Raw genomic sequence first — 23,718 nt, forward strand, 5'->3', positions numbered from 1 at the left:
TCCATTTCTAAATTAGTCAAGTTAGACTATGCTAAGCTACCCTGAAATCTCAATAACTGAATGCAACAAAGATAAATTTCTTGGTTATGTCATTGTCCAATGGATGTTGATGAGCCCTTCTTAGGAGCTCTCCCCGAAATGCTCACTGGGGGATCCAGGCTTTTCCAATTTTGTGAAATTATCATTTTATACACATGGCTGCCCAAGGCCACTGCAAGAAAAGAAGAGAGAATGTAGTCAGTCAACCCATAGGATTTTATGGCCAGGACTGGAAATTATGTATGTTATTTCGACCATATCCCATCAAACAGAATTTGTTCCCAAATTAATTTCAGGAAGAGTAAATGGAATTAGTGAGCTTTTAGCCAATCTCTGTTATAGTTACTTTGCCAAAGGACCTGAGCTGCTATGAGGACAAGATTTTTATTTATTAATATATGACAAGAATGCTAGAAAGCTACATAGGATTTTACAGTCTTATCATTAGCTCTATTGGAGGCAAATTCTAGATGGATAAAAATTCTTTATTTCACGAGATACATGTTACCACTAATAATTTTTCCAATGGATGAACATAGATAAATTAAGAATTTCTAGTGATAATTTTCCTAATTCCTGGTCTAAGAATGTTAAATATAGAATATATGTGGTTATTCTTGAAGACTCTGGTAATAGCCATAATGTACTCAACATGTTATGCCACTTCTATTTTCCCTCCATAAATTTAGAATACTATGAATCTAGCAGATCATAGACCAAAGTGGTTAACTGGTAAGAAGATATTAGTGGGAATAAATAGTTTGTATTGGACTTTTGAGCTAGGTGAGGGGAAAGAGAGATGAGAGGCATATAGTGATTTATTTGATTAGGGCAAGGGGACTATGGAAGTTAGCAAATGAGAAATCATTTTAACCTAAGGGAATCCTAAAGTCATAACAAGAATGATTAGGGTTTAATAGCTTTTAGAAGAGCAAAGACCTTTAAATAAGAGACAAAATTATCTGCATAAGGAAATATAAAAGAAGGAAACAAAACAATTGAATTGTCAAAACACGTAAGATGTTTTAAACACCTGAAATAAAGAGTTTTATTAAAATTACTCTCTTTGTCAAAGTTTAGAAATTAAAAAAATGCTTCTGAATGATCGTTCTAAAAGTACACCATAAAGATGGCTCAGCCATTATCTATATAAACTGATATTTTTGCTTGTGTTCTGTATTTAGGAATTTAATGATATATATTGCTGTTCATTCAATGTAAGTTTATAATACAGATAACGATGACCAAATCTATAATTTTCCGATCTACTTCCTGAATGATATATGCTAAAACTAAAATTAATTCTAATGTTTATATTAAAGAACATTTAGTGAGTACTTGCTATGTATCAAAAACTGTGCTGATCACTTTACATATATGGGTTTATTTCATCTTCTCAAAAACCCTCTATGAAAAATATTTTTATTATTCTTAGTTTTCAGATAAGAAAACTGAAGGCTAGAGAAGCTCAGTAACTTCTTTTAAAAGTAATAGAGGCCGGGCGCGGTGGCTCACACCTGTAATCCTAGCACTCTGGGAGGCTGAGGTGGGCGGATCGTTTGAGCTCAGGAGTTCGAGACCAGCCTGAGCAAGAGCGAGACCCCATCTCTACTAAAAATAGAAAGACATTATATGGACAGCTAAAAAATATATATAGAAAAAATTAGCCGGGCATGGTGGTGCATGCCTGTAGTCCCAGCTACTCGGGAGGCTGAGACAGGAGGATCGCCTGAGCTCAGGAGTCTGAGGTTGCTGTGAGCTAGGCTGACGCCACGGCACTCACTCTAGCCTGGGCAACAGAGTGAGACTCTGTCTCAAAAAATAAATAAATAAATAAATAAATAAATAAAGTAATAGAGTTGTGATGTGAATGCACAGCAATTGCTCTTATAGATGACCTCACAGATTTCCTCTTCCACCTGTTGCCTATGTGGGGGCAAGGGCGATATACATAACCTAAACTTTTATACCCCCATAATATGCTGAAATAAAAAAAAGATGGCAAAAAAAAGAAAACACCATGTGGATATTAAAAAAAATCTGTGTAATTTTTAATTGACAAATAATATTATATTACTGATAAGCCAACATGTAGAAAATGAAAGCAATGAAATAGTATATTGGAAAAAGTTTTCATATTATGTTCTATAAAAAACTAAAAAGATATTTGAAAGTTGCACTTCATTTTTAATGAAACTACAACTTTTAATTCTTCTAAAAGTTAGAGAGCAAATAAAATGGAGACCTGGTCTTTATATCTAATGTGTTATCAGTACTAAGTGATATTAGCTGACTTGTCACTTCCAACAATTTTCTTTTAGGAAAAAAGTGTGAAAATAGACAGTAAGAGACGTTGGATTATTTGACTAGGATCTCCTTGCTCCATAAGTTCTTTCTGAATCTGGGTGCCTAAGATTAGCAAGAGAGGCTGTGAGCATTGTAAGGCAATCATTAGGCTATGTCTGCAGAATTGGAGAGCTGTGATTAAAGTAGCCCACCTCCCTTCCAGCACTATCACTAATGACTACCCTGTCACTAATGAGCAACAATGAAATGTTTCAAAAGCAACCACCAGCACTGTCATACTCTTTTAAAATTTAAATGAGTCACCATATCTGAACCTGAAAAAATCACCAATAATCCTGATGTATTGATTCATAAGTGCTAATCTTTATCTATAACGTCTTCCAGTTATTATCTATATATATTTCAATCATCCTTATGATATAGGATAAATTTTGAATTCTGATGTTTAAACATAGTATTATTACATAAATATTTATCAATGTTTTCCATAGCTTTTAATAATTAATTTTTTATAATAGTTCATTAATTTTAATCTTTAACAATTTCCTTGTTGGTTTGACATTTAGAAAATCTTCTCCTCTTGGTAAGAAAAAATAGTGGAGAAGAACTGTGGGGGGGGCGGCAATAACAACCCATTCACAAAATACAAATCAAATCTGAGATGGCATCTAGAAAAAGCCCATCTTGAAAACATGGTCAGGGTAGAAGGAAACAACAGGAGAGTCTTGATTTGGCAAAGCAACATAATTCATATGGCTTATTGTGTCAATAATTAATAAGTGGATCATTAAGAGATACCCATAACATATTTGTAATTTCTATCTTTGCTGTGTAACCCTTAATTTTTCTGAAACAAAAACATGAACTTACAAAGTAGTTGATTTTGTTAACCACATTGTTTCATTTGATCCTCACCATGGACCTGGTACTACAATAATGTTCTTTTGAGATAGAAAGACAAATGTTAGGCAAAAACATACAATATTTTCTTGCTAATCATAATCTTTGCCAATAGGCTACTACAGAATCCTATGAGAGATGATGCCATTTAAAACTTTCACAAGAGTCAAAAATAGTATGTGATTGGCACCTAAAACTGTCAGCAGTGATATCATGGGATTTATTTCATTTGGCAGAATCTTGGTTGAGTTCACAGCCTATTCCCTATGCTATTAAGATTAGTCCAAACTTAGCGATGGATTCTTTGGAAAAAATTATTTCTTGATCAATTTGAACTTTCTTTTCCAGCGTCAAGAGAGATTTGCCCAGGCTCAGAGTTTTCATTTATTTTTTCCCCTTTCAGCTTTTGAAAGAGAAATTCCTTTTTTGTCTGCTTTGTGATTGCTTTTGTGTCAAATTCAGCATAAAAGCTTTTCAAACGTGACAGCATTAGCTGTTTTGTGCTTGGCTGAGCTAAGAGTACATGAATTCAATAGAGAAGTGAAATCTTGTTTGAACCTAGCTGATTTGGCTATATAATACTTAAAACTATCTGAAGCGAGAAATTCAATAATTTTCAAATTATTAAATAAACATTTCCAAGGCTGCAAAATTTTTGTGTTTTTGAAGACATTTCTTGGGGAACTTGAAACACAGATACACTGTAATCACATAATTAATTTTAAAAGTTGAACTCGTTATATATAGTAACTAAGGTAACTATTTGAGGATTTCTAATTATTTTATTAAAAAAGAAAGTAATCAGGAAGAACTTCTTTTTCAAATATGGAAATAGCACCTTATATTTTTAATTATTTATTTAGATAATATCCTATCTGCCATAAAGATATGTAAAGTAATGGAAACTGAATTCCTCCTTTATATATTTTGTTTATTTTTTAGAGTTGCACAAAATTAAATCAGCAAATTAACTCACGCTAGTAGTTTGAGGTTTGGATTTTTGGTACAATAATGAAAAACATTATCAAAAATCTTCTTGACAGGACCTACCGTTTCTTCATGCATTTTATTTATTCTCTTTTGTTCTCCCCTAAAGCTTCCACATGATTAAGGAGAAAAAATCAATAACTAATAGCACTTTTCCTCCTAAAGTATGCATGAAGCTATTAAACTTCTCAAAGCATACAAACAGAGTGCTCCCTACATCACTGATAGAGCACAGGTAGTAATGGGCTAGTTTCCCCAGGTACTGTTATATTATATAAATATTTAATGCAGAGTCACCAAGTCTTGAATAACTTTATGCTCCGATTGTACCATATTTTCCCTAGTTTTCTTTTCACAGTTTAACTTATTCCATGCTTGAAAATGTAATGTGGCAACCCTATAAATCCACTTCTCCATAAAAGCAATGGAAATGCTGGCAAAAACTGTCAAAGTCACCTTTTCTGAACTCTGGGAATTAACCAAAAGCTGGCAACAATCTCTCAACTGATGAACCTCAGTAAAAACAGAAAGGTTTGAGGCTTTTTAACTTGGCCTATTCCCACCACTTTCTACCAGTTCCACAGCAGCCTTGAAAATCAGCAGCGTTGCAATCATGGTATGTGTGAAAACAAGCAGCCGTGTAGCCACCAGAGATGGTAGACCAGGATTGGAGTTCCTCAAAAAGACCCATTTCATTCCTGGAGCATTGTCATTATTTGACCTATCTTGCAGCTCCCTGGGGGGAAAAAACTATATACAAGGCTTTGTCATTATTTGACCTGACTTAGTGCCAACTCCCCAGGAAAAAACCCTATATCCAGGGTGTTTGTCCAAACCAATCAGCCCCAATTGCTTAACATAGCAGCTTCCTATAAAGCTGTGATGCTAGTTGAGATAAATATGGGTCTGGAAAAAAACTTTAAATGAAAATCTGGAGATGAGATGTCTATAGGAGACCTTGACAAGCTCTAACACTTTCCTGGGGGATCTAGAAGGCCATGTGCATGTCTTAACAATAGATAATATCGATAAAGAAATAGAAATTATAAACAAGAACCAAATTGAATTCTGGAGTTGAAAAGGAAAATAACTGAAATTAAATTTTCACTAGAGGGGGCTGGACAGCAGATTTGAGTGGCAAAATGTCAATGGGGATAATCCAATCTGAAGAATAGGAAAAAAAATTAAGAAAATACATGAAGTAAAAACTGACAGAATTAAAGGGAGAATTAGACAATTCAACAAAATAGTTGGAGACTTTGACTTCTCACTTTTAATATTAGATTAAACAAATAGGTAGATCAAAAAGGAAATAGAGACAAAAAACACTATAAACTTACAAGACCTCACAGACATCTATATGACATTCCACCCAATAATAACAGAATACACATTTTTCTCAACTGCACAAGAAATATTCTCCAGGATATACCATATGCTAGGCTATAAAATAGGTCTCAATACATTTGAAAGGACTGAAATCATACAATGCAGATTTCCTAACCACAAGGGAACAAAATTAAAAATCAATAACAGAAGTAAATTTGGGAGATCACAAATATGATAAAATTGTACAATGAACTCTTAAATAACCAATAGGTCAATGCAGAAATCAAAAAGGCAATGCAAGACTATCTTGAGATAAATGGAAATAAGAACAAAACATACCAAAACTTCTGGGAGGAAGATAAAGCAGTACTTAGAGTGAAATGTTTGGCTATAAATGCCTATATTTAAAAAGAAGAAAGGTCTCAAATCAATAGCCTAACCTTTTACCTTAAGAAACTAAAAAAAAAAGAAGAGAAAATTAAATCTAAAACAAGTAGAAGGGAGTAAGTAATAAAGACTAGAGTGAAAAAAGTCAAATAGAGAAAGGAAATATAATGAAGATAATCACCAAAATCAAAATTTGGTTATTTGAAAAGATCAACAAAATTGACAAGACTTTAGCTAGAGTAATTAAGAAAAAAAGGGAAAAGTCTCAAATTATTAATCTTAGGAATGAAAGAGGGTACTTTACTACCAGCTTTATAGAAATAAAAAGAATTAAAAGAACAACTGAAGAAATAGATAATCTGGATAGACCTGCAACAAGTAAAGAAATTGAATTGATAATTTAATAATTTCTCCCAATGAAAAGATCATGTCCAGTTGGCTTAATTGGTTAATTCTATCACACATTTAAAGGATAATTAATACCAATCTTTCACAAACTCTTCCAAAAAATAGAAGAGGGAGGAGCACTTCCCAACCAGACAAAGATATAAGAAACAAACTATAGACCAATATGCCTTATGAATATAGATTCAAAAAGAAAAGCCTCAACAAAATATTCTCAAACCTAATAAAAGAACATATTTAAAGGATTGCCACCATAACCAAGTGAGATTTATCCCAGTAATGCCAAGTTGATTTAATATCCAAAATTAATCAAATAAAATTGAAAGTCCAAAAATAAACTTTTGTATTTATGCCAGTTGGTTTTTGACAAGGGTACCAAGATAATTCAATGGGCAAATAATAGTCTCTCAAAACTTGGTGTTGGGATAACTGGATATGCAGATACAAAATAATGAAGTTTGACTCCACTTTAGCACCACACACAAAATTAGCTCTAAAATGGATCATAAAAGGAAATAAATAACTGATTAAAAATGGGTGAAAGACTTAAGTAGACGTTTCTCAAAAGAAGACATACAAATGGCCAGTGGGTTTATGAAAAAATGCTCAACATCACTAATCATCAGGGAAATGCAGATTAAAATCACAATGAGATATCACCTCACACCTTTTAGAATGGCTATTATCAAAAAGATGAAAGATAAAAAGTGTTGACAAGGATGTGAAATAAGGTAACCCTGTACACGGTTGGTGGGAATGTAAATTAGTACAGCTGTCAGAGAGAAGAGTATCGAAGTTCCTTAAACTAAAAATACAATTACCATTTGATCCAGCAATCCCACTTCTGGGTACATATCCAAAAGATTTGGAATCAGTATGTCACAGAGATATCTACACTCCCATGTTCATTGCAGCATTATTCACAATAATCATGATATGGAATCAAGCTAAGTGTCCATCAACAGATGAAGGGATAAAGAAAATGTGGTATTTTATATATATATACATATATATATATATACACACACACACATATTTAATGGAATACTATTTGGCCTTTAATAAGAAGGAAATCTTTTAATTTCTGACAATGTGAATGAACCTGGGGAACATTATGCTAAGTGAAATAAGCCAGGCACAGAAAGACAAATACTGCATGATCTCAGTTATATTTGGTATCTAAAAAAGTCAAGGTAATAGAAGTAGAGAGTAGAATGGTAGTTACTAGAGGCTGGGGCTTAGACGGTGGGAAGTGGGGAGATGTTGATCAAGGGTACAAAATTTCAGTTAGATAAATGGAATAAGTTTTTAAGATCTATTACACAGCATGGTGACCATGGTTAATAATAATGTATATTGCAAAATTGCCAAAAGAATAGATTTTAAATGTTCTTGCTACAAAAAATAGTAAGTATATAAGGTGATACATATGTTCATTAGCTTGATAAAATCATTCCAAAATATATTCATACATCAAAACATCACATCATACCCCATAAATATATATTATTATTTATCAATTAAACAAAAATTAAATTTAAAAGTAAATATTTTAATAGTTTTGTAAAATAAACATAATAAAATATTTTTAAAATGGATCATGGAGCCAAATAGAAGAACTAAAACTTTAGAACTCTTAGAAGAAAACATAGAGAGACAATGGGTTAGGCAATGTTTTCCTAATGACACCAAAAGCAAAAGTGACAAGGAAAAAATACATAAATTATACTTCATCAAAATTAAAACTTTTGTGCTGCAGGCAATATCAAAAAAAAGTGTAAAGACAGTACACAGAATGGGAGAAAATATTTACAAATCATATACATTATAACAGATTTATATCAAGAATATACACTCATAACTCAACAACAAAAATATAAACAACCCAATTACAGATGGTGAAACAATTTGAGTAGTCATTTCTCCAAAGAAGATGTACAAATGGCCATAAGCACATGAAAAAAATGGTTAATATCATTAGTTGTTAAAGACTGCAAATGAAAACCACAATGAGATACCACTTCTTACCCACTAGGATGGCTAAAATAAAAAGAAAGACAATAACAAATGTTGACAAGGATGTAGAATAATTGGAGCCCTCACAGTTATAAAATGTAAAATAGTGAAACCACCTTGGAAAAATTTTTGTAGTTTCCAGAAATATTAAATATGGACTTACCATATCATATAACCATTCCACACTCAGGTGTATACCCAACAGAAATGAAAATATATGTACACACAAAACCTTTTTACAGATGTCTATAGCAGCATTATTCATAATAGCCCAAAAGCAAAACCAACCCAAATGTCTATCAGCTAATGTATCAATAAACAAGATGTATTACATCCAACAATAGAATATTACTTGGCAATAAAAAGGAATGAAGCACTGATACATACCATAACATGAATGAACCTCAAAAACATTATGCTAAATGACAAAAACCAGCCATAAAAGACCACATATTACAAGAATCCATTTATATAAAATGTTTAGTAAAGACCAGGGGAGAGGGAGAACAGACAGTGGAAAGTGGCTATTAATGGGTATGGGGTTTCTTTTTGGGATGAAGACAATGTTCCAGAATTAGATCATAGTGATGTTTGCACAACTCTGTGAATATACTAAAAGCCAGTAAATTATACACATTAAATGGGTGAATTTTATGGTATGTGAATTACATCTCAGTAAAGCTGCTTAAAAAGGTATATCTGCATATCATTAAGACTACAGATATTTTCCTGTTTCTTCAAGTTTATAAACACAGTTTTAGGAACATATCCTCCATTTGTCTCTTTCATGAAACTCCTGGTCAGCCATAGAAATGAAAAATAGCCACTTCTGTGCACCTTAACTTCTGCCTAGAGGGGAGCGATCATCACAGAATGAATAGAGACCTACTTTCCTTTTTGGTCAAGACAAGAAGGTTCTCTACTATGGCATATATTCTGAGGTGCTACCTGTAGCTCAGAAAAACAAATGTTCCTCTGAACATTTCTTCAATATTTGTATGGTTTCCTATTTATTAGCAAAAGACTCTGTCCTTTATGTGTCATTACAATAGTTTCTTCTATCCCTGGCCATGGTCCCAGACTTTATAAAGATAATAGAATTATGCTACTCTACTCGTATCTGAGTAGATATATCAGTTAGGATAAGCTATGTTAAGCTACAGTAACAAACAACCCCAAAATCTAGAGGTTTAACACAACCCAAAGATCTAGAGGTTCATGTTACATGTCCCTTTTAGATTGACAAGAGGGGTCTACTTAGCTTAGTCACTCAAAGATCATGGCTGATGGGAGCTCTGTCTTGCTACATGCTTCCATGATCATAGAGGCAGGGAACATGTTTCTTAAACTTTCTGCCTAGAAGTGACAAGTAGACAAAACCAGTCACATGGCCATTTCTGAGTTCAACAGGGGTGCTGGTATATAATCTTCTGGCATGAAAAGGCACTGTATATTTTTAAGCAATATTGCAGTTTACTACCATAGGCTCATGGAATTTGAAACCTAGCCAAGAAAATGACATTTTCTGGGGATCTGTCCTCTGGCATGCTCTCTAGGGTCACTTCCACCCAACTATTTCCACACCCTCTCAACAAGACTTCTCTTAGATGCCTGGGGTAGCTGGGTGACTTGTTAATTACAACACTGCTTAAGCCTTTTATTAAAGTCAGCAAATTAAAGAGAGAGCGCAGATAAAGAGAATGCTTTCCAAAATGTCATAATGAAATTAAGGTAATGAAGCACTTGGAGGACTCTCCTCCCTTCTTTTCATATAAAACTTATTCCAAAGAAGCTGGAAGAGAAATGGGGCCTGAAAGTAAAGAGGGGGAAAAATAAATTGTATGCCATTAGTTTAATTATAAAAATTCATTACATGAAGCCATGTAAGACAAAAAATAATGGAACTCTAATGGGTTGGCCGATAACACATTTGCTAGCCTGCTCTCAGCTTGTAGTCATTGTTGAAAGGACAAAAAAGTAACGACATTGGTATGTAGTCTTCAAAGCTATTGAAAAGATTAATCATTTTCAGTAAGCTGGAAAATGAGGGCCATTTTCTTAAATAGTATCCCTTGTATAGAGTGTTACCTTCTAAAACAGAGTTGTTTGGTAATGTCAGAGGTTTAATGGATGAGTCTTGAAGCTAATGGTGAGAGGCTTTCCTTTTGAAATAGCTTTCTAACATATATTTTAACATTTCTATTATAAATCCATAAAGTGGTTTTATAGGTCATTTTAATCCACACAAGGAAGAAAGAAATTGTATTTCTTTTTCCCAATAGGGATTTATAGAACATTAATTCATACTTAAGACTAAATTGTTTAGTGATTTTTAAAACAATAAACCAAATATGTACTTTTTCTGCTGGTTTTTTAGGGGGGTGGGGAGACGTCTTACTTTATTTTATCAAATAATTTTCCAATCATGCTCTAATCATCAAGAGAACTATTTTATATTCTTCAAAGTTTAGTTATAATAAACCAAATCATTTTCCTTACATTCCTTTATATGGATGCAGAACGTCTTTAACTGGATTGAAACCTGAGTTGAGAGTCCAGAAACCTTCCTTTTTGTGATGCCTCCCACTGTCTAGCTATGTCACCTTGAATAAGTCACTTAATCTTTCAGAGATTTATTCTCATGTGGACAATTATGGGATTGCTAAAAAAGAAGGGACAACAAAAGATGAAAGTGCATATGTAGGTAGAGGTTATATCCTTGAGGGCCTGGTAATCCAAAGAGAGAGATTTGGACTTTGTCTTGTAGGTAATAGGGAACCATTGGAAGGTTTTATTTAGAGGAGCAATGAGGTTTTTTTGCATTACAAAAAGACCACTTAAGCAGTTGTATGTAGATGAAAGGGCTGGTCTGAGAGTGGGGAAAGGAAACTAATAAAATGTTTATAGCAATATCTGAGCAAGAGATGATGGAGGCCTAAATTAAGGTACTAGCAATGAAAGTAGAAGAAAATTATGATACAACCCCCCTGGGGGATATGCTCGCTGCCTTCTGCTCTACTTGAGGACCAACATACAATCAGTGGGAGAAGATGATAAAGCTAGGGACAAAACCTTGGGGAACACCAATATTTAAGGGACAGGCAAAAAAAAAAGAAAAGAAAAAGAAGATCTTGAACCCTACAAGAGTGCAAAGGAGACCAGAAGAAAGGGAGCCAAGAAAGGAAGAACTTCAAGAAAAAGAGAGTAGTCAACAGTAGCAGTTGCTGCAAATAAATGAGGATTTAAATTTTTCCACAGGCATTGGCCATTGGTGACTGAATCTGTTACCTGTTTTCACAAAATGCTGCAATAACAACCTCAAGATGTCAGCAGCATTCAACAACAAGCCCATATTTCTTTTTCATGAGTTTACAACTTGGAGTGACACTTCTTCATGCCACAGGTTGATTGAAGTGGCTCTGCGCAACACATGCATCCTACTCCTGGGATGAGCAGGCTAGCTCAGGGCATGTTTATCTTGTGGTGATGAAGAACTGCAAAAGGGCTACCCCTGCCCCCTGCACAAGAACATTTCAAGTTTGGCCTCATGTCACTTCTGTTAGCATCCCATTAGGATTAGGCAAAGCAAATCACATGATCAAGCTCAACGTCTAGGGCAGGGAAGTAAACACTGCTTTTTGTAGGAGAAACTTCAAAGTTAAGTAGCAAAGGGCATGGTTACAGGGAGAGGTAAAGAATTGGGGCCAATAATTCCATTTGCCACAGTGACTTCTGTCAGAATAGTTTCAGTGAAATGGTTGATGGCAGATTTTGATGAATTGAAGAGTGGCAGGAATATAATCAAGTTGAGGCAATGAGTTAATATTTGCCTTCTAAAGAGTGTGACTACAGGCTACTTGTAGTGGCTCATGCTTCTAATTCCAGCACTTTGGGAGGCCACAGCAGGAAGATCACTTGAGGTCAGGAGTTCAAGACCAGCCTGGACAACATAGCGAGACCCTATCTCCACAAAAATTAAAAAAAAAAAATTTAGCTGGGCATGGTGGTGTGTCCCTATAATTCCAGCTACTTGGGAGGCTGAGGCAGGAGTATTCTTGAGCCCAGGAGTTTGAGATTAAAGTGAGCTATCATCATGCCACTGCACTCCAGCCTGGGTGACAGAGCTAGACTCTGTCTTAAAAAAAAAAAAAAGGAAACAAAACAAAAAGAAAAAAGGTGAAATTATGAATGGAAAAGAAAACTGTTAGAGTGCATATTTTTGTTGTTGTTGTTGTTTAAAGATGAGAGAGTCACTCATGTTTGAAGGCTGTAGACAAGGACCCTACAAAGAGGCAAGAAGTTGGAACACACAAAGAGAGAGGGAGTACATGGAGGAGGATCCCAGAATAGAGGGGTTCCCAAATGGTGAAATCAACTTCTAATACCATAAGAGTTGCCTCTTCCTCCGAGACTGAAGAGAAAGCTGCAAGATGTGAAGTCTGATATTTCATGAAATGTCTGCTTGATATATTAAATTTTCCTGTGGAACTGTAGATACGGTCATTTGCGGTGAGATTTCTTTCAGTTCATGTCATCAGAGATTAGTCTGGAAATCACACTAGATATTTCAAACAGAGGAAATTTAATACGGAGGTCTGGTTCCACGGCAAATGGAGGAGCTGAGAAACCTAACAGAAGATAGTGAGGCAATCAGAGGTTAGCAATTTCAGGAAGCTGTTACCATCTCAAGGGCTGGAAGATCAGCAAATTTTACCAAAGCCCAGAAACCAGATCAATCTGGTGCTAACTCAACCACTGTGGGAGCAGTACAGCAGGTACTAGAACTACAGAGAAAAGGGCTGTCCAGTGGGAAACGGAGACACAAAGAAGACACTGCCCAGATAGAGGGAGAAGGGGGAGCACTCTCTAGTTTCATTCTTACTCCTGCTCTTCTATCTCCCACCAGTGCCTCTATGGCCTAACCCAGCTAGAAGCCAGCTAGCAAGAGATCCTGGGCAATTCTGAGTCCCTATGAAGGTTAGCATATCTGCAATACTGAGTAAAATGGGAGATAGACATAGAATGGATCTAAGAGCTAATAAGCTCTAAGTGGTTAGCTCATAGCACTAAATTTTGTAATGAACCCTTATAGTTCATGAATGCAAACACAGTATTCAAGGCAAAAATGACAGAAATCCAATATGTAGAACTTTTTGTCTGGAAATATATTAGGATCCCATTTTATAATTTTCCAAGAAATTTGATTTTGATTTTGATACCTCAGGACAAGCTGGGGGCATAGGCAGAGTAAGTAGCCCCATCTTATATTACAGAAGACAAAACTGGGACTCACAAAGTTAATGACTTCTTTAAGATCAAACTGCAGAACAATGGATAAGCAAGGCTTCCTGGGAAGATGCCTTTTCTTTACTTTGCACTGCCTTTTGTGAAGCTCCTTTGAGATGCTGTCATTAAAAATTTAAATAATAGTTCACCTGGAACAAACATTTATTTCACTTGTAGGTGAATATCCCAAAACACATTTTAAAAGGAAATGTAACCATATTCAACCTTAAAATTTTAATAATAGGTCTGTGCATTCACTTTTATTTTCCAAGTTAAAGGGAGACATTTAGAGAGCCACAGCATTCGTAGACAATGTCAATAAAACGGGAAGCCTATTGCTTTGCATTCAGTAAGGGCTCACACTGTGGTGAATATAGTTTGATTCATTATAAATAGTAGTAGAAATGCTAGCAGTAGTAATAATGATGGTGATGATGATGTTGATGATTACAATTATAGCTAATATTTATTTAATGCTGTGGGTATGCCAGGCACTTTTATAAATGTTCTCCATGAATTTTTTAAGTTAATCCTTATATCACCTTTCCAGGTAGATACTACTAATATTCCCATTTAATAAAGGAGGAAACTGAGGCACAGAGAAGATAATTAACTGCCCTGTTCGTCACATAACTACTAAGTTATCAAGCCAGGATTCAAACCCAGCAGACTCATTCTAGTGCCCAGACTTTATAAACTAATCTTTCTCTTCCTCCCCTCTTTTCTCCCATGTAGGGTTAATATCCTGAAAATAAGTTCCTACAAATAAAAAATTAGAGAAGATAGTCATTAAAATAGAAAAAAAATAATACTCAAAATTCTTGAAATTAATTCAGGTTGTCTCATAGTCCACAATCACTTTTCTGCCTAAAATATTGAGTATAAATACCGAGCCCATATTACAGCAGTATCATATTAGGTTTGACTATGAAATATTTATTTCCTGGCTGGGGACACAATCTTTTGAGGATTTAGTGTTTTATATTTTTCATAGAAAACACACACACACACACACACACACACACCCCCACAAAGTCAATCTTTTTTTATAGGCTAGTATTCACAGCATTTTAGATTTCTTCACACACCATGATCACCGCACAAACAATTCCCTGTAGTGTACATCATTGTAAATGGAATTCAGAAAGAAAAAAGGGTGTGTGTGAAGTCTATTGTATTTTTGAATTTACACTCCTTCTGAGATCTGGAGTTATTCCAGTAGTAAATTTCACAGTGGTAGGCAAAGCTGGTCAAGGTCATGGTTCCTAGTGGGAATGACACTTGGGTAAAGCCCAAAGTGATCAGCATATTACCTTAGGAGAAAGAGAAACCAGTCCATCTGATGAATAGCTTTAAGAAGTGAGAAAAGAAAGCTGTGGTTGAGAACTTTTGTGTTTAGATAAGGGCCTTGGCCTTCTCAATGTTAGTAAAGGTCAGTGGGAGTTTTTCTTTTTAATCCTACATCTTCCCAAACCTGGGCAGTATTCAGTAAGGGTTAGCGCTCAGTCAAAATTTCCTTAGGTATAAAAGTCTTAACTTTCATTGTAAATGCAATTTTGGGGAAGAATTTATGGCATGTACATTTTTATCTTTCAAGCATTAAAGTATACCAAAAAGCCATGGTTTGAAGACAAGCCTCAGTCTTTTACTAACTTTTTACTATAAAGTCTCTAATTTAGCTTGCTATTTCCTTCAGAGATTTTAGAAAATTCTAGCATACTTTGCAACTTATGATTTTAGGTATTTTTATGATCTGTAGGTTATTTTTTAGACTCATTGGCACATCCTGTACTTTCTTTTAATTTTTGACAGCTTTATTGAGGTGTAACTGATATACAAAAAATTGCACATATTTAATGCATATAATTTTATGGGTTAGAGCACAGGAATATGCCCGTGAAACCATCTAAAGAGTATATCCTCTTATATCTAGACTTTTCAAATAGCAACCCATGAGTGAGGGGTGGCTTCCAAAATTATTTAATTTGTTTAGGGAAAGTAAATGATTTTAATTGTATAGTTGTTAAAACTTTTATTTTTATTTTGTATTCCTAAGCCTATACATATATGCTCTGATGTTTGTTTATCCTAAGTACTTATTTAACAATTGGATCCTTTTTAAAAAGGAATAGCTTGGAAAAAGGTAACCAAGTTATTGTCTCAGTTTTGTGGATGTTTATACTATCAATTAGAGATTTAATAGATGATAGATAATATAGAAGAGTATAAAAAGGAAAGGTGGGCACTCCACAGAGATAGATTTTAATTGCTTTGGATTAGCAGCAACTATGCTCTGTACCTTTAGAAACTGTCTTCTGCTTTTGTAGCAAAAGTCATTGATATTGGCTTTAGCTTCTTGGTAATATTAATAGTTTGGTAATATGGGTCTATTTGCTATGTGCAGTAAATACTATTATTTAGTTTGATTCTAGAATAGAATGTTCTAGGTAACTGAGAAATGCCAGATTATACACAGATTTTAAATTTTCAATTATTGGAGTCCAACCAAACACTCTGAAATTACACTAAGAGTCCTGGTGTTTGATTTTTATTATGTAAACATCATGCTAATGTGAAAGGACAAATATTAAAACAAAATGATTTTTCTTTTTAGAAATATCAATTGTTTTCAATTTCTCCTGTTCCCCTTCCACTTCATGACTATGTAGTCTTTCAGAATTAATAAAGGACAGTGTAGATAAAAATTGCTTTCTGTTTTTTACACAAGAAAATTGTGGTTTTTTACAGTTATTTCTGTGTACATTTTCTACATATTGGACCATTGGATTGATGTATTATTCTTTTAATGTCCCTATATTAAATATTGAAATTGTTTGTCTTTTTTTACTGTTTAAGCTAATGAAGACTTTTAATCTTCTTTTCAATATTTTATTAGGGTAAAGTACCAAAAGTGAGATTACTAGGTCAATGTATCTCACTTGGTGCCTATGTCACTTGGTGCCTATTGCCAAATTGTCCTAATAGATACTCTTCCCAGCAGTAGTACCAAAATATGCTAATTTTACCAGTCTTCTCAGCTCTGGAATTTATTTTTTGCTAATTTAATTGCTGTCAAATTGTACCTTCTTGATTTAATATTCTATTTTTTATTACTTGAAAGTTAACTTTTTCTTTTATATAAAATGATTTTATTATTTCTTTTGTTTGAATTGCCTGTTCCTATTCCTCTGTTTATTTTTTATTACATAAAATTTTTATTTGATCATTATATTTAATATAATATTTTATTCTGTTTTACAATTTAAATATTTTTTTAATTTTTTTAATTTTTTATTTATTTCCAGATATTATGAGGGTACAAATGTTTTGGTTACATGTTATGTCTTTGCCTCACCCAAGCAAGGATTAGAGGCATGCCCTTCCCCTCTACAATGCTCACCATGTCCATTAGTTGTGAGTTTACCCCCCCCAACTCCCTAATCCCTGAAGAATATTATCAATGGCTTAACCCATGTTGGGTTTGACATAACTATTTTAACAATTTAATATTATCTAAATGCTTAGATTCCTCCTCTGAGCACTTGCAGAAGTGTTTAATAGAAATTTCAAGTTGATTCCAAATGCTGCAAAATGAAGAAAAAAAAGGAAATTTCAGATTGATATGCTTCCAGATAAACCTATTGTTGGTCAACTTTTTTCTTTGATATATTTTTCAAGTGATGAAATGGCTAGTTTGATAACACTCAATTGCCAAAGACAAAGAAGAACACATAGGTGATTTGGTTTATCAAGGTCTTATATTTTGACTTTTACTCTAATTTGAAAGGAAGATATTTTCAAAGTATTATGATCCTTCAAAAAAGTTCATAACTAGATAACAGCACTGTTCTTTTGTTCGATGTTTTCTGTATGCAGGTTTAGTTGAATGCCAGTAGATGGCACTAATTACATAAACAATTCAACAAGTTAATGAAGAGTGGAAGAAATGCCCATGAGATACTTTTTTTTCTCTTCAAACTTTGTTATATGTCATATACTGAACAATTATGTAGGAGCTTATTTTTACAGTTTGCTCTCTCTTGTGATAAAAACAATTTAATCCCACCTTATTTCCAATTAATTGCTACTAAATTAAAAGACCTGATATTGATTATTGCTGAAGATACTGCATTTGAAAAGTTTTGTCATCAAACATGGGTTAGCTTATACAGTCATGATGGACTAAATCACATGGCATATTAAAAGCAATTATGTAGATATGTTCTGACCTGATTCAGGAGCTATTTATGAAGTATTTTAAGAAACTTCAACTAGAGATTTCACAAAAAAATTGACATTCATTCTCTGTTCCATGCAAATCTATAGCAGTTGGCCAAAGACCTCCGCCAGTGGCAGATAAATGTAGATGTGGCAAATGACTTGGCCCAGAAACTTCTCCGGGATTATTCTGCAGATGATACCAGAAAAGTAAACATGATAACAGAGAACATCAATGCCTCTTGGGGAAGCATTCATAAAAGGTATGAATTACATAATTTCTAAAACTATTGTTGGCTATAAGTTGGGGTGGTGACACTGGATGGACAATTGAGATTGGTTTTCTCATTTCTGCTAAACTGGGGCTTGGGATGATCCAAGATAACAAATGCTGACTAAACTCACAGGCTTGGCTCAGTCTCCTAATTTAAAGATCAGGAACCTGAGGTCTAGTGAAATTAAGTGATTTGCCCACAGTCACAAAGGCAGTGATATAACCAAGAGATTAGATAAAAACAAAATGTGATTTGTAGCTAGAGGAGCCATTTATCAGTCTGCTTTGAGAACTCTACCCAAAGAGATATCTTTCTGTCCCACCATAGCACATGCTGCCCCCAACCTTAATCTGATAAAGAAATCACTTTGGGCTACACGATGGAGTTACAGCTGTCGATGGTACCAACATTGTATCTCATGCCACACACCCAGTGGGAAAATTCATGTAGGGGAATATGACACATCATTTCATTTCACATTATATATGGAAATTTCACATTATATAATGGAAATTAACAACCCTCAGAGACACTATCTCCTCAAACTAGATTCTGTCTCCTTATTAGCTACTCTCTTAACCCCTTGTGCTTTTTTTAAGTAGCACTTATTTCAATTACAAATAAAAATATGAATTAGGTAACTAATTGTTTAATGTTTGTCCTTCAACTTAGTCTAAATTCAATGAGGGCAGAGACTGTATCTTTCCTATTGGATATATCTCCAGGTCCTGAACCAGGTGATACAATAGGGAGCTAGTGAATGTTTCTTGAATGATGACTCCTCTTGGGGAATGTACAGTTATGTTGTGCATGCTGTGGTAAGTTAAAGATTGCTGAGTACTTATTTTGAGTTGTGTCAGAAAACAGGGACAAAAATAGTACCTGTACACTGATGAGGAAGACCATAGTGAAAGATAAGTAAATTCCAAAAGATGACATGAATTATTGAAAAAGTCAATTTGATGGTTTTTATTAATAAGAAAAAAACACCATTGAGGGAAAAATAAAACAGATTTTGAAGTAATAGCAGGAAATCTTCGGAGGAATGAGCTATCGATATATGGAAATTAAGAAAACCAAGTAAATCTTGAAACCGAGCTAGTGACTGAAGAGTAAAAACTCCTATGAAACTTGATTTAAGCTAGTTATCCTGGGGAATAGAGCAGCTCAAGTCCTGAATTCCAGACAGTGGGTGTTCAGATGACCATGGAAAATAAGATTCAACCTAAAATTGGGGCCCTATCAAAGGAACCCTGATAGAGAAAGGGCAACTTGAATAACTGATATTTAGAAAAAAATTTGAAAATTACTACATCCTCTCAGTGGCAAGGTTTGGACTTTCTTCTCCAAATACAGATCTTGTATCTGTTCAATTAAACAAGGACAGATTAGGCTTGGAAAGAATTATTCACATGAAATCAATTGGTATCAGAGAGTCAATCATTAGATCTCAGTGAAAAATACCTGCTTCCCAAAGAGAAGCCTCTTTGGGAAAGCAAATTAAGTTCATAAATTAATTTGATAAGCTTAGGGAATGTAAACTAAGAGAAAGACAAGAAGAAAGCTTGTTCATGATATGAAACTAAGGCTTCAGGGGACTGATCTCTTCCATCCACACTATTTCTGGCAGACCCCTCTCTCCACATTCTTATGCTTCTTGATGCCCAAGCAACTTTCTCAATTTTTTCAAAATCATTTTATTAAATTCTTTGTATTCATCAGGGAAAGAACTTCTAGCTTATTTTTAATTTTTTGGCTTGGTCCCTAAAAAGCTATCAGCTAAGGAAAGTAGACAGTTACTTCCCCAATGGGTAAAGCAAACTAGAATTTTTAGAAGCCAGCTCACAATTTTAGCCCATACAGAGTGTAGAATTCATCAAGCTACTTTTGACTCATGCCTGTAAAATTCTTCCCTGTTCTTTTCTCACTTTACATATAATCCTTTCAAAAATCCATCTACTGTGTAGTTTCAGTCTGTTGATGACTACCCATCTATATTTCCAGCTGAGAATAATCTTTTGAGTTTTAGACATCTATGTCCTACTGTTTCTTTCCATTTTAACATCCCACATGAACTTCAAATTGAATAGGTCCAAAGCTAAATTCATATTTTCCCTCTTTCAACCTCTTTCTCCAAATGCAACCTATTTCTATGGTCCCTGTCTTAGTCTTTTTGTACTGCTATAACAAAACACCACAGACTGGACAATTTATAATGAACAGAAATTTATTGGCTCACAGTTCTGGAGCATTTCAGCATGAATTTTGGAGGGGACAAATATTTAAACCATAGCATTCTGCCCCTTTCCCCCTAAAAACTCATGTCCTTTTCACACACAAAATACATTCATTCCATCTCAATAGCTACAAAAATCTTAACTGGTTCCAGCATGAATTCAAATGTCCAAAATCTAAAGTCTCATATAAATTAGATAGCAGTGAGATTCAAGGCATGATTCATCTTGAGGCAAATTCCCCTCCAGTTGTCTGCCTATGAAATCAAAACACATTATGTGCTTCCAAAATACAATGGTGAGGGCTGGGCATAGTGGTTTATGCCCGTGGTCCTGGCACTTTGGGAGGCCCTGGAAGGAGGATCATTTGAGGCCAGGAGTTCAAGTCCAGCCTGTGCAACAAGGGAGACCCTATCTCAAAAATAAAAATGCAATGGCGATACAGGCATAGGATAGACATTCCCATTCCAAAAGGGAGAAATAAGCAAGAAGCGGATAACTGGTCCCAAGTAAGTCCAAAACCCAACATTAAGTCCTAAGGCTCCAGAATAATCTTTGACTTCATGTCTTGCCTCTTGGGCACACTGGGGTAGGGGATGGGCCCCCAAGGCTTCAAGCAGTCCCACCTCCATAGCTTTGCTGGACTCAATCCACACAGCAGCTCTCACAGTTTGAAGTCTTGTGCCTATAGCTCTACCAGGCTGGTGTTACATGCTAGTGGCTCTAGTTCTTGGGTCTTGGGGGCAGCCCCATCCCCACAGCTCCACTAGTCCTAGTAGGGACTCTCTGCAGCAGCTCAGACTCCACAGTTCCACTGGGCATTGCCCTAGTGAGGACTCTCTGTGGTAGCTCTGTCCCCGTGACAAGTCAGTAAAATCAGCAACATGTGGACACTGCCAAAGCTTACTGCTTGCATCCTCCAGAGCAGCGGCATGAGCTGCATGAGCTGCACCTTGACCCATTTAAGCCATGGCTGGAGCCACCAAGGGGCACTGTGCAGAGTGTGGGGAGGAGAGACTCCAGGCAGCCCTGAGCAGTGAGCCATTTTTGCCCTCCAGGCCCTAACATTCTGAGCCTATGATAGGAGAGGCAGTCTCAAAAGTCTCTGAAATGCTTTTGGAGTCATTCTCCCATTGTCTTGATGAATAAGACCTTTTATCCATACTAATCTGACCAAATCATATGGTAGATCTCTTAGTGACACCCTTGGTATTCTCTCTCAAACATACTTTTTTATTCTTTACATGGCCAAATTGCTACATTCTGCTTCCCTTTAGTTATACATTCCATCATTAAATCATTTCTCTCTTTTCTCATTTTACTGTATGCAGTTAAAAGAAGCCACACTGCTCCTTTAGTATTTTGCTTAAAAAGTTTTCTGCCACATATCCTAGTTTATGGCTCTTAAATTCTGCCTTTCATAAAGCCCTAGTGCATGGACACAATTCAGCCAAGTTATTTGCCACTTTCTAACAAGTATGGCCATTGTTCCAGTTTTCCAATACTTTGTTTCTCATTTCTGTCTGAGATCTCATCAGAATTGCCTTTACCATCTATATTTTCACCAACACTCTGATCATAGCCACTTAAGTAATCTCTCAGTTTCAGACTTTCCTTATATCTCTTCTCTTCTTCTAAGCTCTCACCAGAATCGCTCTTAACAATCTATTCATGGAGATGTAGGCTTTTTTTTAGCCAGCTCCTCCAAATTCTTTCAGTTTCTACCCATTAGTTCCAAAGCTACTTCCACATTTTCAAGTATTTTATATAGCAACAGCTCTGCTTCTCGTTACCAATTTTCTGTCTTAGTCTGTTGTGTGCCACTATAATGGAAGCTTGAGATTAAGTAATTTATATTAAACAGAAATTTATTGCTTCACGGTTTTGAAGGCTGGGAAGTCCAAGATCAAGGGGCAAGGATCTGGCAAGGGCTTTCTAGTTATGCCATTTCATGGCAGAAAGCAGGAAGGGTAAGCAGGGGAGAGAGAGACTAAAGAGGGCCAAACTTGTTCTCTTATAAGGAACCCACTCCTGTGAAAACAAACTCATTCATGATAATGGTATTCACTCATTCATGAGGGCAGAGTCCTCAAGGCCTAGTTTCCTTTTAAAGTTTCCATCTTTTACTACCATTACAATGGCAATTAAATTTCAACATGAGTTTGGGAGGGGACAAATATTGAGACCATAGTAGTCCCTATCTAGTGAACATTACCACAACCCATTCAGTTGTTCAATCCAGAAACCTGATTCTCATGTTTCCCTCTTCGTTCTGCAACTCCCATAACTAAGCTATCACTAAGCTATTTACTCCCTAAATTGTTTCAAATCCAATCACTTCTCTTTATCTCTATTCTTCAACTGAATGACCTCCTCATCACCTAACTGGTTTCCCTCCTTCTAGTCTTCCTACTTCTCACCCATTCTCTGCATAGAATCTAGGATGATCTTTCTAAATACAATATATTCATGTAGCTCACCCTCCTTCCACTTTCAAAGCCATTAGTAGCTTATCCATTGCTACTTGACGACAGTCCACACTCCTTTAAATTGCTTCAAGGTCTTGCATGATTTGGCCTTTCCTTACAGCTCTAGCCTAATTTCCTGCTCTCCCTAGATCCTCCTCCTCCTCCTCCCACACAGAATTAAGTATATTCAGCTATTTTCATTTCCTCATTGCTACATCCTGTCTTCTCAATTGCCTACTGACCTGGTACATATCTTTCCCTCTTCTTCGCCTGCTTAAGTTCTAGTCATTATCCAGGTCTCAGTGTAAATGCCAATTCCTCCAGGAAGCCTTCTCTGACTACCAACCCCAAAAGCCCGTGCTCTTTTGGCCCTCTGTTATAGTACTTATCTCATTAGACTGTACCTAAATGTTTGCTAGTCTTTGTCTCCTACAAGAATGTTGGCTCCATAAGGGTATGCACATTGGCTGTTTGTCCTCTATATTACCTAGCATTTAGCTTGGCACATAGTAATTAATCCCCCAAAAATTTTTAATTGAATAAGCAATTGAACAAACAAAAAATAACAAGTGTTCTGATGTGTCAATAACTCAACACAGGAGAAAACTCTATGTATGCATTAGGATTGCTTTTCATTTCAATTAACAGAAAACTTGCAGTGGCTTGTCAAATAGGGGTCTAATTGTTTCACATAATTAGAAGTTCAGAGGTAGGCAGATGCTGACATTGGTTCTTTGGCCCAGCAATGTCAGCCCTGAAGCCTCCATCTTCTTCTTGGCATTTCATTCAGAACATGTGCATTCCAGCAGGGAAAAGAAAAAGAAGGAGCTTTAGAGCCAGAACTGTGCCCACATAACCACCTCTAGT

At 35.3% G+C, this 23,718-nt stretch overlaps 1 protein-coding gene across 4 annotated transcripts in view; it reads left to right on the top strand.

The window, feature by feature from the left end:
* DMD (dystrophin) overlaps positions 1 to 23,718 on the top strand; it is a 1,602,346-nt gene that overhangs the window by 1,075,471 nt on the left and 503,157 nt on the right. For all 4 annotated transcript variants that reach the window (XM_069463910.1, XM_069463912.1, XM_069463911.1 and 1 more), the window contains one exon: positions 17,983 to 18,137. In XM_069463910.1, the coding sequence (XP_069320011.1) occupies positions 17,983 to 18,137 (155 nt within the window). The remainder of the gene's footprint in view (positions 1 to 17,982; positions 18,138 to 23,718) is intronic.

This window comes from Eulemur rufifrons, chromosome 30 (assembly GCF_041146395.1).
Source record: "Eulemur rufifrons isolate Redbay chromosome 30, OSU_ERuf_1, whole genome shotgun sequence".
In the NCBI taxonomy this organism is placed as follows: domain Eukaryota; kingdom Metazoa; phylum Chordata; class Mammalia; order Primates; family Lemuridae; genus Eulemur; species Eulemur rufifrons.